The sequence below is a fragment of the Cyprinodon variegatus genome, unplaced genomic scaffold (assembly GCF_000732505.1).
Source record: "Cyprinodon variegatus isolate N-32 unplaced genomic scaffold, C_variegatus-1.0 Scaffold385, whole genome shotgun sequence".
NCBI lineage: Eukaryota > Metazoa > Chordata > Actinopteri > Cyprinodontiformes > Cyprinodontidae > Cyprinodon > Cyprinodon variegatus.
This window is the reverse complement of record NW_015150838.1, coordinates 657,004-672,055: the sequence shown is the minus strand read 5'-3', so window position 1 is coordinate 672,055 and position 15,052 is coordinate 657,004. Positions and strand designations below refer to the sequence as shown.

At 38.9% G+C, this 15,052-nt stretch overlaps 1 protein-coding gene across 8 annotated transcripts in view; it reads left to right on the top strand.

The window, feature by feature from the left end:
- Positions 1-15,052, top strand: part of dlg3 (discs, large homolog 3 (Drosophila)) — a 131,022-nt gene that overhangs the window by 70,451 nt on the left and 45,519 nt on the right. For 5 of the 8 annotated variants that reach the window (XM_015387089.1, XM_015387094.1, XM_015387091.1 and 2 more), the window contains 7 exons: positions 3,003-3,056; positions 3,399-3,449; positions 5,568-5,692; positions 6,055-6,224; positions 6,344-6,480; positions 8,668-8,812; positions 11,801-11,963. In XM_015387089.1, coding sequence (XP_015242575.1) covers positions 3,003-3,056; positions 3,399-3,449; positions 5,568-5,692; positions 6,055-6,224; positions 6,344-6,480; positions 8,668-8,812; positions 11,801-11,963 — 845 coding nt within the window. The remainder of the gene's footprint in view (positions 1-3,002; positions 3,057-3,398; positions 3,450-5,567; positions 5,693-6,054; positions 6,225-6,343; positions 6,481-8,667; positions 8,813-11,800; positions 11,964-15,052) is intronic. The other 3 variants (XM_015387090.1, XM_015387092.1, XM_015387088.1) reach the window with 1 other exon arrangement.

Here is a 15,052-nt window from a genome sequence, read left to right as displayed (position 1 = left end):
TTAAATAACACTGTTGGGGGGAGCATAACAGTTGTTTGAAAAATGGGATTTAAGCACTGTATAATTATTTATCATCATAATTTATTAAAATCCTTGGCAACAAAGAAAATATATTAATACAGAGTGGTTTAGGGTCAGGGGTGAACAATGGTTTATAATGTGTACACCATGCAAGGAGAAAAGGGACAGAGTGTGGGTATGAATAGTCAGAGGGGCGAATGGTCCAAATAAATGCACATCTGAATTATTTGAATGACATCCTCTCTTGTCTGTGTCCTTTTGAAGAGTCCCAGAGAGAGATTTTCCTCTTTTTGATGACATATTTGTTGTTTTCTACTATTTGCTGAAACCAATAGTGGAATACTATCATGTTTTACAATCAACAATATAACAGAGACTCAGATAAAGTATAGGTAAAACGATAATGCATCAGTTAGATGTCTTTTTAGTGAGGTGGGGTTTGACGGCCAACTGGCAATATTTTTGTGAAAAGAATATAATGAAGTAGATTTTTCCTAGATTTTCTGAGTAAGTGTCTTCAAATAAAAGCATTTTTACAAGGCTTTTTGCTGATCTTAACATGTGAAAGTCATTGTGTGTCTTTAAGAGAAGGGCAAGAGCCCAAGAATGAATAAGGTGGAGAAAACAGATATATAGCTGGTGTTGACTTCATCACTCCAAGGCAATTAACATCCAATAAAACACAGCATCCCAGTCAGTTCAGAAAAGAGCAAACCAGTTAAGACATTCCCTAAACCAACTTCCAACTTTCCATGCCTGCGTCCCTTTCTGTGGTCACCCTGCAGCCTCAACTGTGGGAGCACAAACACCAGGTGGCACAATGGAGCCAAACTGTGAGCTTAATTGCTTTTTGAAAGTTTAAATGTTGTTTTTTAGCAGTAGTTGAAGTATTTTACTTCCTAAAGTTAAAAAATATGCATTTTCCTTCATCATTTCAAATGATTAATATTTATGCTTCCTCTGAAATTATCTTAATGACTAAACTAGAAGAATTGTAATGGAGTCCAGAAATTAGCTTCAAAACATCTGCATGTTATCCCTGACATTAAAACTTTAAAGGCAGTATTTAACAAAGGTTACCAGCAGGGGTATGACTTACAATGAGGACTGCTGATTAATTTGGTATTTAGTTAGTTTGAACAAAAGCAGCATTGAAAAAGGTTCATCACAGTGTGAGATAGTGATTACATTAGAAGTTCCAGTCAAGACAATTAGATGGTGATCAGCCTCCCGACTGAATAATAACCTGACGCTGTGATATTTTTTTTCAAGCTTGGACCTAACAAATATATTAATTTTCAAAACATTGATTTAGATGGAAGCAAATGTTTAAATGCAGTAAATAAACTAACACTTAGCTTTCTTTATTCTACCTGGATTAATGTACAATTTAGGTGGTAAGAAGAGTCACATATTTAGATGTAAGGTAACACCTTTAACAAACTACATCCTTATGTGGCATCATGAAATAATCAAAATGCATAGATAAGGAATCTAATTCAAAGACCTTTTTTACTGAGACCTCATGGAACTAAAAAAGAACATTCGGAGACAAAAAGGGGAAAGACTGCAAGGCTGAGGATGACTGTAGTCAAGGAGGGTTACATAGCCTGGTGGAGGTGTTTTGTTTCAAGAGTGACTGATGTATTGTAGGAAAATAATAATTAAAATAAGAAAATAATTAAACTTTATTGATCTCACATTGGAGAAATTTAACTCAGCATTTAACCCATCCCCTGGGGGAGCAGTGGGCTGCCATCATGGGGCACTGGGGAGCAATCGGGAGTTAAGGGTCTTGCACAAAGACCCAGAGTGGGAGTCTGTGGGAGTGGGTTTCAAACTCACAACCTTAGGATTGCAAGCTCTATGCCCTAACCACTAGGCCATCACTCCCCACTATAAATAGCATCACGAGAAACAATAATTATGTAGAAAAGGTTGGAGAGTCTTGATGTCAAGGATTTGCTGGACTGACACTATGGGGCCAAATGAATGCAAACAACAAAGTCCCTAAAGCTTAAGAAAACAAAGGAAATATTTATATTCAATGATTATTTTAAGAAAGACAAAACTTAGTTCACACTACTGTGATATTTAACGTGGATCATTCTGGAGACACAGACATGAAAACTTTCGTCAGATTTAATAACTACACAAACTAAACTTGTCTTTTTATACAATGTAAGTAAATGTCTAAATTCACTTAAATCATTGCTGGTCACACCTGTGCATCTAGTCATAAATTTCTTTTAAATCAAGTTTGAACTTTTTAAAAAGGAAAATCATTACATCATCATCATTACATGCATTATAATAACTGTTCTTTACAGACTGTGTGATTCCACAGAAACTCTCCAATGAATACATCTCTAGATTCATCATCCAGTAGTTTAAAAAAGTAAAGCTTTTTAGATAGTTGTTTGATTGTTTAAAACAAATAGATAAACGAGAACATTGAAATTGATGAAAACGTTTTTTGTTTCCCTAAAATTAACCCAGATATGGTTTCTGCTCTTGGTTGTCATGCCTACTAAAGATTTAATTGAACAAAATCTGCATCAAGGTGATAAAAGAAAGAAATTTAGCTAAATTACAAAAACTATAAATCAGTCGCATAATATTCACACAACACACAGTGTTATACAGTGTATACTGTTATATAGTTATAGTTATAAATCAGATTGGTAGACATTGTTAGTAAATTTATGGTTAAGCTCATATGAAAAACAGAAGGTTTGTTTTGTGAGGCATACAGGACAGGCTGTCACAGTCATTAGACGGCGGTCTTTCCAGCCCAGTCCTAATTTTCGGTCCTCACACCTTCCAGTGGGTGAGGACTGCCCCTTCCTGCATCCTCAGTCCCACTGAGCCATGCTGACGGTTCCTTTGGGATCCCAAACGCTAGTGTGCATACTTCATTACACGTGTGCCTCTTTTCAGCCTCACACAGTGAGCTAATGTGCATCTCTTCATATTCACAGGCCAACCCTCCCCCCATCATTGTCAACGCAGACTCACTAGACGCAGGCCCTTATGTAAGTATCTCCTCTCGCTGCCTGCCGTACAGTAAGGATGAGTCTTATTCTCACTTTCTATGCTACGTGAACACGTTTGTATGTTTGCATGTGGATGAAAAGCCCCTCCCCCCCGGGGACAAATGCCTTCTGTTGAGAAGGCATTCTGCACCATCACATATGTCATGTTGTCTGTTTGATATACTATGTGGAGAATGCATTCACTCTGTGATGTAAATAAAACATGTTGATTCTCTATGGTTGCAGATATATGTCAAATTGTGTTATTCATTTCTCATTCCTTTTTATTTTTATGAAGAAATCTAAATATTCATGATTTATAATGTAATTTTTTTTTGACAGGTAAATGGAAGTGATGGGATGTATAAATATGAGGAAATCATCTTAGAGAGGGTAAGTTATATGTATTTATTTATTTTAATTCATTTACTGCATAAAGGATTTCTCCCCACTAGGTGGTAGCAAGCAGCTCTTTCTTTGCCAAATGAGTTTAAAGAACCAGAATAAAACAGCTAAATCTTTATGTGTAAAATGCATTAGTTAAGGTCCTGCTTATGCATTAGTGTAGTATATGACCCTTAGGTGTTATGTCTCAGGTGGGTAAGAGGCGATGCAAATCTTTTTATGTAATCAAGAGCTTCGTGTCATCAGCAGACAGCAGAAATGTAAAGTGCTCTCCTGCCTCTTAGCAGGAGAGGTTCCACTTGAAGTGGGGAAAATATACATTTTTGCTTTCTTCAACCTCCATGTTGATCGATCTCTTCAGTCTAGAAATATACACACTGTATCTCTGCCCTGTTTACTTTATAGTGACATATCTGCATATAGTGGAAACCTTAAAGGGTCTGTGAGTGTGCAACATTTGGTGGCTCGGTACCACTGCTCTGAAGCTACACACTGTGAAGCCTCAGCCCTCCTCTGTCCTAATTTGTTTCGACTGTTTCTCATTAATTATAGAAAAATAATAAAGCGAAGTATTTTCTCAGCCGTCTCGTTTGCTGCCTATCTTGTTGGCCACGGCTGTCAGATGCAGCACCGTACCTCGGCCCACTGGATCCAAATGGGGCCTGTGTAATCATAGGGACAGGAATGGCAGGAGGTGGCAGTGTCTGTCTACTTTAGAGACTCAGAGGCACTTTGTCATGCAACAGAAATGGTGCTTCTTTGTGGAAACTGGGCTGTATGTATTATCTGTGTGCTGTACTAGATTAAAAAGCCCTTTTCTGTAGGAAAACACAGAAGGCTAAATGCTGATCATGACAGACATGCTCACCAACAGCATAGACACAATGTCTACAAATTCATAACTTCTTTCTATTAAAGATGCAAACTTCCAGGTATTCTATTGTGGTTTTATGTGATTAAAAAAAAAAAAAAAAACTTTACAAAATTAAGAAACGGCATGTTTGTATCACATGTATTTGCATTCTGCCTTCTTTAATCTAAACCCAAGGTTAAATCCAGGGAAACCAATTACCCTCAGAGGTCACCTAATTCGTAGTTAGCCCCCAGCTATGTGTAATTTAGTCTCAGAATAAATGCTGTTCTATGAAGGCCTGAGAGGTTTGTTAGCGAATGCTAGTGAACAAACAGCATTGTGAACCAAGGAACACAGCAAACAGATCAAGGAGAAATCAATGGAGGAGTTTAAAGCAGGGTAGGTTATAGAACAGCATCTGAGCTACAGCACAGCTGCAAACCCAACAGGACATGATCATCTGAGTTAGTGGCAGAGCACAAGCTTATGGCCTGTGGAGGAGCTGCAAAAAAATCCAACACCTAAGTTGGAAAATCTGCGTACCTGGTCTTACTTTATAAAAAGAGCCTTCTGAAATCCATCAGCCAATGAGAAAACATGGAATCCATTTGACTTGTCTCCTATTATGGAGGAGGTAGAGGTCACATTTCATTGTGATGATCAAAGCTTCACCGACAAATTAATGTGGTTACATTATTTAATCATGACGTTAGAATGTTTTTGATGGGAAGATGATCCAAGATAAACTCAGGACTGTAAGATGCGGCGGTAATAAAAACAGATGAAAATTCACCTTCCTGCAGATCAAAGGTTCTTAACATTCAGAGCTAGAATGGAATGTTGTGGAACTAAGGATATTTATCTATTAGAATGGTCAGACTTAAAGTCAATAAAGCACAAAAGTTCAAAAATGTTAGCATCCAATTGGACTGAGTTTAATATTTTTTGCAAAGCAGAAAAGGAAGAAAAATTTGTTTATTCGCTATTTTTTTAATCTACTATGCTGCAACAGACATACCCCAAAAGACTGGGCATTGTACTTGGATGCATATTTTCCTTCCACTACAGCGTTTTTTTCACTTCTTTGTATTTCCAATGAAATATTTGAACTTGTAGGTGCAATGTACCAAACTGAAATGGAAGTGGTATGAATTTTTATAGGCCTTGTAAGAGCTCCCATTTGACCCATTATACATGTGATTTATTGTTTTTTTTTTTGTGTGTGTGTGTGTGTCAATCCCATCCTGTTTTAGGGGAACTCTGGCCTTGGCTTTAGCATCGCTGGAGGAATAGACAATCCCCACATTCCTGATGATCCAGGGATTTTCATCACCAAGATAATCCCTGGAGGAGCAGCTGCTATGGATGGAAGGCTGGGGTAGGTTTACTTCTTTAACGCATTCCTCTCTCCCTCATTCATTCTTTTTTGCTCTTTTCAAGCTCAGCTGTGCTCTCCATCCTCCTCCTGCTCTAACCTTTCTGCTCACATCTTTAGCGCTTACCAACACCGTGTCCCGCCAGGCAAGCGCTGTGTGGGTGGCAGAGTTTCTTCAGCTCTCTGCCTCCCAGCTTTGTGTGCTTCCTTAAACTGCAAAAACCAGAAGTCTGAGAGATGTAAAAAATTATGATATGGAGTGCTCTAGAAGTCTCTGATTGTATTAGCCCAGCTCCAGTTTTCCTGCCTTTGTACACCAAACATAGCGAAGGGCTGTTTGTGATGTATATTTGAACTTTTCTCAGGGTTAACGACTGTGTGCTGCGTGTGAATGACGTGGACGTCTCTGAGGTGGTTCACAGCCGAGCGGTGGAAGCCCTGAAGGAGGCGGGGCCTGTGGTGCGGCTGCTGGTCCGACGGAGGCAGGCACCCCCAGAGACAATCCTGGAGGTTAATTTGCTGAAAGGACCCAAAGGTAAAAAAAAAAAAAAAGCCAAGCAAGCAATCTCTTCTGACAGAAATGCAAGCTCATTCACTTCAGAGGTTGCTAATCTATACATGCAATGTCTATCTTGTTTTGGGTTTGCCAACAAGGACTGGGATTCAGTATCGCTGGAGGAATTGGGAACCAGCATATTCCTGGAGACAACAGCATTTATATCACCAAGATCATAGAAGGAGGAGCTGCCCAGAAAGATGGACGACTGCAGACTGGAGACCGACTGCTAGCTGTATGAGTCTTCACTTCATTTCAAGATAAAGTCCTTTATCTGCTTTCCAAACTAATACGCTTACTGAATCCCCAACAAAGTCTCGTTATTTCCTAAATGTACAATATTGTAAAGCTTAAGACAATTAGCTCAGTTAGGTAAATATTTGCCTCCTTACAGAGTTTCTCTGTTTTTACTTGTATTTTGCCTAAATAAATACAGCCATGACGTGTTCAGATGAAGATTTCATTTATTAGGAGGAAAGGCTAACTCAGTCAGTCTGGACCTCTGTGGAAGCATAATTGCTCCATAACCTCATAACTGGTTTTCATTATCCTTAGTAGGAACAATCACCTGCAGACATTTGCAATAACTTGCATGAGTCATTTACATCACTATTAATGATGTAAAAAAAAACATGCATGTGTGGGATTTGAACCCAAACATACAAGGTCCGCAAGGAAGCAAAGCTAAAACTGCACCACCAGGCTGTCTTTAACTTTAAAATCTGTTCTTTCATTTCTTTAGATCAAGGCTGAGTTGCTACTTTAAACATTTTAGAGCGTCTCATGAAGCCACCTAGGTCTTTTGTTTGTGTGTGTGTGTGTGTGTGGCTTTTTTAATCTCTATGTCTAATGATTGTCAGGCCTGAGTATCATTAGTTAGAAGAAGCAAAGGAAACATGTTTGATTGCAGATAACTTGATGATTTAACAAGGAGGCCATTTTATTTTGACATAAGACCACGCATTGGCCTTTAAATTAAATGGTATCTTTTTGGATTAAAAATAATAGAAAATTTGTTTAAAGAAAAAAATATTTGAAAGCAAAAGATATTTGATACTTATGAGGTTTTACAGTTGACTGTTATCAAAGTATTTATTACAAACATGCTTCAACAAGCTTAAATCCAAGTTTAACTCAAGGTTGTATTCTATTTCTCAGTTTTATTAAGCCTCTTAAATAACAGGACTTTATCAAATAATACTCAATTTTGTTCATATAAAGGTAAATAAATTATCTTATTTTAAGACCTGCGGTTAAACAACCAATGGCTCATTTTATTTTAAGTCCAGTGACTTTAAGCTGCATCATTTAGTGACTTTTTTGAACTGCAAGATGACTTATTGAAATGCTAAATGGCTCCAGACAAACATTAGCAAGTCTTACTAATTCTTCTAATTAGTAAGTTCTAATTTAGTTTTTACTAAAAATTACAGTAACTTAGTTTTTATGAAGTAAAAAAAGACATCATGGTTTAGGAATTTCTCAAACTTTTATCATGTTTACTGGAATTTTCGGAAGCTAAATTGCATGATTTGTACATATACAAGCCGCACCGGACTATAAGCCGCAGATTTTTTATGTTTAATGTCCGTCTTTCTCGCTGTTTTTCTGTCTCGTACCATTTGCGGTAGAAGTCTGCTTCCGTAGGGCCTTCGGCTTTCTTCGGGGTTCACTTCTTTTCTTTTTTTGTTGAGGCAATTTTGTTTTCACCTTGTTGGTTTTTAAATTCCTTGGTTTTGGTTTTCGTCTTGTGGTCGTTGGCTTTAGCTGTCCATGTCTATGGCTCATTGTTATTTTTGTCGCGCGGTGTCGAAATGTGGGGGAAGTCTCAGGTTTTGTTGTTCAAATTTTATTATATTTTCTTTACCACAGAGAGGAGAAATACATCATATGATCTTGTAGTTAACATGACTATAACTGCTGTGGGGGTCGGTCATCAATCATGCTCTGGCTCATCCCATAGACAAAAACCCCAAACAGATGCATTTGGTGTAACTTATCAAAGGGTAACATGTTGAACATCTGATGCAGCTTCAGGAGCATGGTGAATTTTTATTCCACAAGTAGAGTTTTATCTCCTCCAAGACCAGAATCTTTCTCGGACTTATCCAGGAGGATGCAGTTTTCTATTTTTACAGCTGCACCGTTTCTACTGTTTCTGCATACCTAGCATCCATAAACATGTTGCTTCAGCAATAACAAAACTATCATGTAAGTGATTACTCAAGAACTTCAATCTGATTTGTAATATTTTAGTATTGCAGCTTTTTTACTTTAGTCAGTGTCAGATTTTTTTTTACTGATGAACTCTAATCTCATAATACCTTCCAGCTATGAATCATTACTGTGTTGGTTGGTGTGATGGCTTTGTGATGTTGTCACAGCTCTCATTTTTTTCTTCTTTGATGCCCGACACATTCAGGTGAACAACATCGTGCTGCAGGATGTGCGTCATGAGGAGGCGGTAGCTGCGCTGAAAAACACCTCTGATATGGTTTACCTTAAGGTGGCCAAGCCAGGACCTGTGCATCTGAACGACATGTATGCCCCCCCAGACTACTCTAGCAGTACGTATCTACCTCGTCGTGTTATTTTAGATCTCCTGATATCTGAGACAAGGAGATGTTATTTGTTAGTTTTGGGTTTTTTCCTCTTCATCTGCAAAGTTTTCTGTTATGAGTTCTGTTCTCTGCTCAAGCTGCATTGCCCAGACTCCCACATACTAAATGTAGTAGAAGCCTGCACACACACACACACACACACACACACACACACGATTTCTCCCACAGCAATGTTGAGCACAGTTCTCTTCCACCCACAGAGTGTGGATGGTTTCTCACATCCCACCTGCTCATGAGAGCCCACGATCTTGAGCTGCAGCTTCTCAAATTTCACCACAGCCATGATTTATTGTTATAGGAGGCCAGTGTGGGACTCCCATTGATTGTTGTTTGTCTTAATCTGTTTCCGTCTAGTCCTCAGTATAAAACATCTGTGGTTCTCCTTTGCATCTTTTAATTAGATGAACAAACCACTGGTTTGGACCAGCAGCCAAATCTGCATCCCAATACTAGCTTGTTTGTATTTGATTGGTCACTAATGATTAGTGAATCCTGTCACAAAAACACAAGCTAAATGAATTTGTAAATAAATCTTAATTGCAACTACTGGTACAAGGTTTTGCTATATGAGAGCAGCTGCTATGATGCATAAGTTTCACATGTTTACTTATAGTTGCCTATTCTAAAAAGTATCTAACAGTTTATACCATAAATTTTTTTTTATTCACTTCTCAACATCAGTCTTTTTGACTCGTCATTTTCTTTACTAAACAAGGATCTTTAGATAAATTAAGACAGACTGTTTTCTTATAACCTACAGTTGAAACCAAATATTTTCATCTTAATATATAAAAAGTGTTCTATGATGAAATCTGTTGCAATGTTTTCCTGTTTTCCACTTTCCTCTCTTTTTCATCTGTGCCTCCATCAGTCTGACCCTAAGCATTTGTGTTTGATATGAACACCTGCTGCCATGAGTCTATCCAAGTGGTTAGATATTACATTAACATATAAAAGGCAAGTTCACAATAGTGATGTATAATATGGAATATCGTAGCCAACAATCGCTGCACTCAAAAGAGTACTTTGTGTTGTGAATGTTGCGCAAACTCATATTGCGAAATGTTTGTGACATAATGCACAGCTTTAAAAGTATAAATCATTTAGTATAATAATAATTAGTCCATCCTGTGGGACATTAAACCAGACTGAAGATTTTTGGTTTCGAGCACTTTGGATTATAACTAATTGATTAGTTTTACCATTACTTTAGGATTCTATTCAAGCTGCTTCAAAAAGAGAAGTTTTTTAAGTTTGATTTGGAGAATGTTGTATTCCTCTAATTTGAAAGGTTTATATGTAATAAACTTTTCAATTTAACACTTTTGAAAATGGCAGATAGTGATCTTATGGCTCTGTAAGGTTCTAATAGGTCAGTTCACACTATTTGAGTTTAAGGAGGCACACTATGCATTTAAACAGCAATATCATTCTATCCCTGTTTGACATACCGGGAAAAACCAAATAAGATTTGATTAAGCAAAGATGTCAGTATGACAGTTATGTACTTTTTCAAATGCAAATATTAGCAGCAGGAGGGCATTCAGCTGAAATAACTGTCAGGAAGGAGACAGATTCTGTGTTCCAGAAATCAACATGTTTTGGTGGGAAATTAACATACAAAATTCAGGTTCTAGCTTTGGGACAATGGCGAGAAGCAATGTGAGATGTCATTTTCCACTGTGGAAAGGGCCCTGACCCAACATGGGCTATAAGTCCACTCTCAGAGGAAAGAGGTTGAACAGAAGTCTGTAAGAGTTGTAGTCTTCTTCCCTCAGTAAACGCCTCCTCACTGAAGAGAAGTGTGTCAGCATAAGCTGATCTGATTAGGTTAATTAAATTTCCATTTAAAAATAATTAATCCAAAGGGATTATATCAAAGAAAATCTTTCTGAATTAGTTTAAAGGGTTGTCATGGATTAAATTACAACTGTGGGCATCCAGGGTCGTCTGTACAGGTATGTATTGTGGTAGATCTGAAGAAGCCTCTGATTAAAGAAATATTGTTTATGTTTCATGTTTATGAAGAAGATGCTCAGGGTTTTACAGTATCTACTTTGTTCAGTTAGGCATCTCTGTTTGCACAATCAGCTCTAAGAGTCCAGAGCAGAACAAGACTTATTGTTAGGCTTTTAATGAAATGGCTCTGAGATTACTACACACAAAAGGAGAGCAAAACTAAGTTATAGAAAATATGCAATATATGTTTCTGTATTAGAAAATAAAATCAAACTTGAAGCTAACAATTCAGTATTTGGGATGACATTTAATGGTGATCTGAATTGCAATATCTATTGTTGACAAATATTTGCATCCAGATGCCAATTTGGTCTGAAAGCCAGAAAGGGAGGCAGCAATATGATCCAGCAGCCATGTGTCAGTGAAAAGTCCAACAGTTAATTCCTAACACTTTGCCTGAGTTCTTGTCAGTGCTTTAAGATTTTTTCAATCTTAAAGCAACAGATTCTCACGCTCCTTATTCTGACTGATTAGAGATATGACTGGAACTTCCTCTTTCCCTCTCAATCATGCAGCTTTTTATCTTCTATAGCTTGAAGGGAATTAGGGATCTGAGATGTTGGTCAGCTGCTGCAGCCTCTAAAACTTGTCTGGCTTTTATGATTATGCTTTGTAACAAGTAATCAGAAAACTATCATTAAAAGCTGCAGAGCATTAAAATGTCTTTTCAAAAGGTTTTAAATCCATAGCAGGACTTAAGATCCACAGTTCATAAGTACCTTGTAAGAGAGAGGCAAGCAGACCTATTCTAGACCACTGATTAGAAAAGCTTTGGAGTTTTCGGCTGATCAAGGTCAATATGAAGTAAATTCAGATTTTTTTTCTAGTCGTTCTAAGTATGTATCAACTTCCACAGATAAAGCTGTTTTTCTTCCTGTGGCACTTGTTTTAATCATTCTTTCTTTCCCCCTACTGGCCTGGCCCTCCCTCCAGCCTTCCCCACCATGGTGGACAACCACGTCAGCCACAACTACATGGGGGCAATGGAGCCAAAACCAGTGTACCCGCCACCCCAGGTGACCCCGTCAAGGTACTCGCCCGTACCCCGCCACATGCTTGGGGAGGAAGACTTCACGAGGTAAGTTACAGAGCAGGCCGACCATGGCTGACCCTGTTTTTCTAATGCTGTCACAAAGCATAATTCTGATTAAATCATAACTGTGTTTGCCTGGCTGTGGAGCAAACCTGTTTCATGTCTTTAGGGAGTATTTGTATTTTGTTTGGATTAATTTCAGTTTGCCAGTGGCCTCCATTTTGTTTTTTCTCTACATGTATCATCATGGGAATTTTGATGATACATGATGGAACAGTAGTTTAACTTGACTGTTGAAAAAGAAATAAAGGCTTAATTTCCAAATGTCAGCTGATTGGGGCCGTGGCGGTGCATACTACATCATAGCTGGACAGCGTGCGGTGGCTGTGTGCTGAGAGAAGCTCCTTGTCACTTCTCATACTTGTTATGACTGTGTTTTAACCTTTGACTTCATATCCGACTAGTGGATCAGAAGTAGCATTCATGAGGCCCTGATTGGACTGTCCCACAAGGCTTTGAGTCAGCTTAACCCAGAGCTGTGGGGAGGGAAGGCTGTATTCCCCCTGTGTTTATTGGTGTGTGTGTGTTTTCCTGTGTGAATGCTTGTTATGTTGCCCTGTTATGTCCTTGTACAATCTGTCCACATGAGCTGTATGAGTATTGTCACATCTTTGTTGGTATGTGTGCTTTTTTTTGTGTCCCACACCTGTCCCGTTCACTGTGATTCCTGTACCCCACAGCAGGGCTGAACCTATTTACAGTGTCATCCACAAACCTGGGGATAGCAAGGCGCCCCAGGCCCACTACAGAGGCTTCTGTCCTTCCCCTGCTCCCCTGTGCCAAGGTCCACTCCCCTTCTCCGGCAGGTACTAACCTAGTCCATGATGCCTTGCTTAGCTAACCCTCCTCTCTGTACCTCAGCATCTGGATCTGGCCTAAGACAGAGTAGAACCAGGACAGAGCAAAGCTTCCTAAACAGCAGTAAATACTGCCACAGCTGTGTAATAAAACACACAATGATAAATAGACAGACACTGAGGATAAGAGAGACAAAAATATGTGAATGAGAGGGGAGGGTTGGAAGGGGTCGCAGGGTGATCTTTGTGATTTCCTGTTTTAGTTTTCTTTCTGTTTGCATGTGAATGTTTCCCCATGTGTATGCGACCGCTTCATGTTGGTGCAAAGTGTGGTACCTTGGAGTCCAGTCAGCAGCTTTCATAAACGCGACAGAGATTTCGATAACTCTGGTCCTCTGGGATGTCATGGAGTGGATGTTTTAATTAGTTTGATATATGAACTCCCACCTGTTGTTTTGTTTGTTTTTTGCCCCTTGATCAAATGTTTTTGAGACAGTCGGCGAGCTTCTGGAGCAGTTCTTGTTTGATAAATAGCTAAAAAGAAAATAAAACAGAGTTTTGATCAAACTTCGTAAGGTCAGATAAGGATCATGCTTTGACCAGCGTCTCTTGTCCTCTTCTGTATTCTGGTTTGACTTTTTCACTTAATTTTCCCCTCTTCTGGTTTTTCTTTGGTTATCTTGGATGTCCCTATGTCTGGTCTCAATGCGACTGAAACTTTTAATCCATACACAGCTTCATCTTTTACTCAGACACCTGCAGCTTTTTGATCAGATTGTATTTAATTTTGACCTGATTAGAATTAGGAGTTGTACATTTTGTTTTCTTCCAATTCAGTCTACATACATTTCCTAAATATATAACAAATAACCTTTAGAAATTTATGAACCTACAACCATTCCTACAGACAGACCTGATGTAACCAAGTCAGGTATAAAGGTCGCCATAATCACACAGATCTTTTCTGCTCTACCAACGAACATTTCTTCAACTGAGATCAGGGCTTTTTCAGTATCTACTTGAAAAGACCTGTAACTGCCCTTATTTTGCTTCTACTAAACATAGAAAACACATATATATGACTCTACACTAGGAGCAAAGTGAGAAAAGAGAATTGGTTTTACATCGGGCTTCTTCTTTCAGTCTGCGCCAACGAACAAACTTCTTTCCATGATCAACTCTTGCTGTCCTCGTGCAGGATCCCTTTCACGTTTTCTCTTTGTAGCCTCCTCAGAAGGTTTAAAGTTTTTCTTTGCCTCAGCCATGACCAGTATTCGAGCAGGTGGAAAAATAATAGAGCAAAAGCTTTAGCTCCATGACTATATAAGAGACTGCAGCCATTAAGCGATATGTTCTTCCAGGTCACATGACCTGGCCAATGATGGTGCGTAATCTCCGTACTTACTAGGGGTGGAACGGTTCACAAAATCCACGGTTCGGTTCGATTCACGGTTTCGTGGTCACGGTTTTCGGTTCGGTTCGATTCGGTATATGTTGATTGTTACACCGAAATCCAATAAAAATGTATGAAATTAATGAAAAAATCCCCCAAAAATTATGAATTGTAATTATTTTAAATGATCCGCGGAAACCCTGGATCATTTCCGCATGTTTTGCTGCTTTGAATTTAATCATCTTGCGCATGCTCTCTACCATCTCCAAGGGACTCAGAGGGGAGTGGACGGGAGCCACAGTGGGGGCTGTAGGCTTTGCTTTGAGCAGCCGGTCTGGAGCGCAGCGGGGCGGAGCGGGGGTTGCTGATGGAGTATGAGGGATTTCAGGGTTAGCATGACATGTTGGTCATGTTGCTGTTAGCATAAACAAAACGTGTTGCAGAATGCTTGCACACTGTTGCACTTTTATCCACAACTTTNAAGTGAGAAAAGAGAATTGGTTTTACATCGGGCTTCTTCTTTCAGTCTGCGCCAACGAACAAACTTCTTTCCATGATCAACTCTTGTTTTTCCTCGTGCAGGATCCCTTTCACGTCCTCAGAAGGTTTAAAGTTTTCCTTTGCCTCAGCCATGACCATTATCCGAGCAGGTGGAAAAATAATAGAGCAAAAGCCTTAGCTCCATGACGATATAAGAGACTGCAGCCATTAAGCGATATGTTCTTCCAGGTCACATGACCTGGCCAATGATGGTGCGTAATCTCCGTACTTACATAGTCGGTATTTCAAGAGGGGAGCCTCGCTCGTATCATTCATAGTGTCAAGCGCTGTGTATTGGCCTGAGGAATCATTTAAAATAACTCATATGTGTAAGCTCTTTAGGT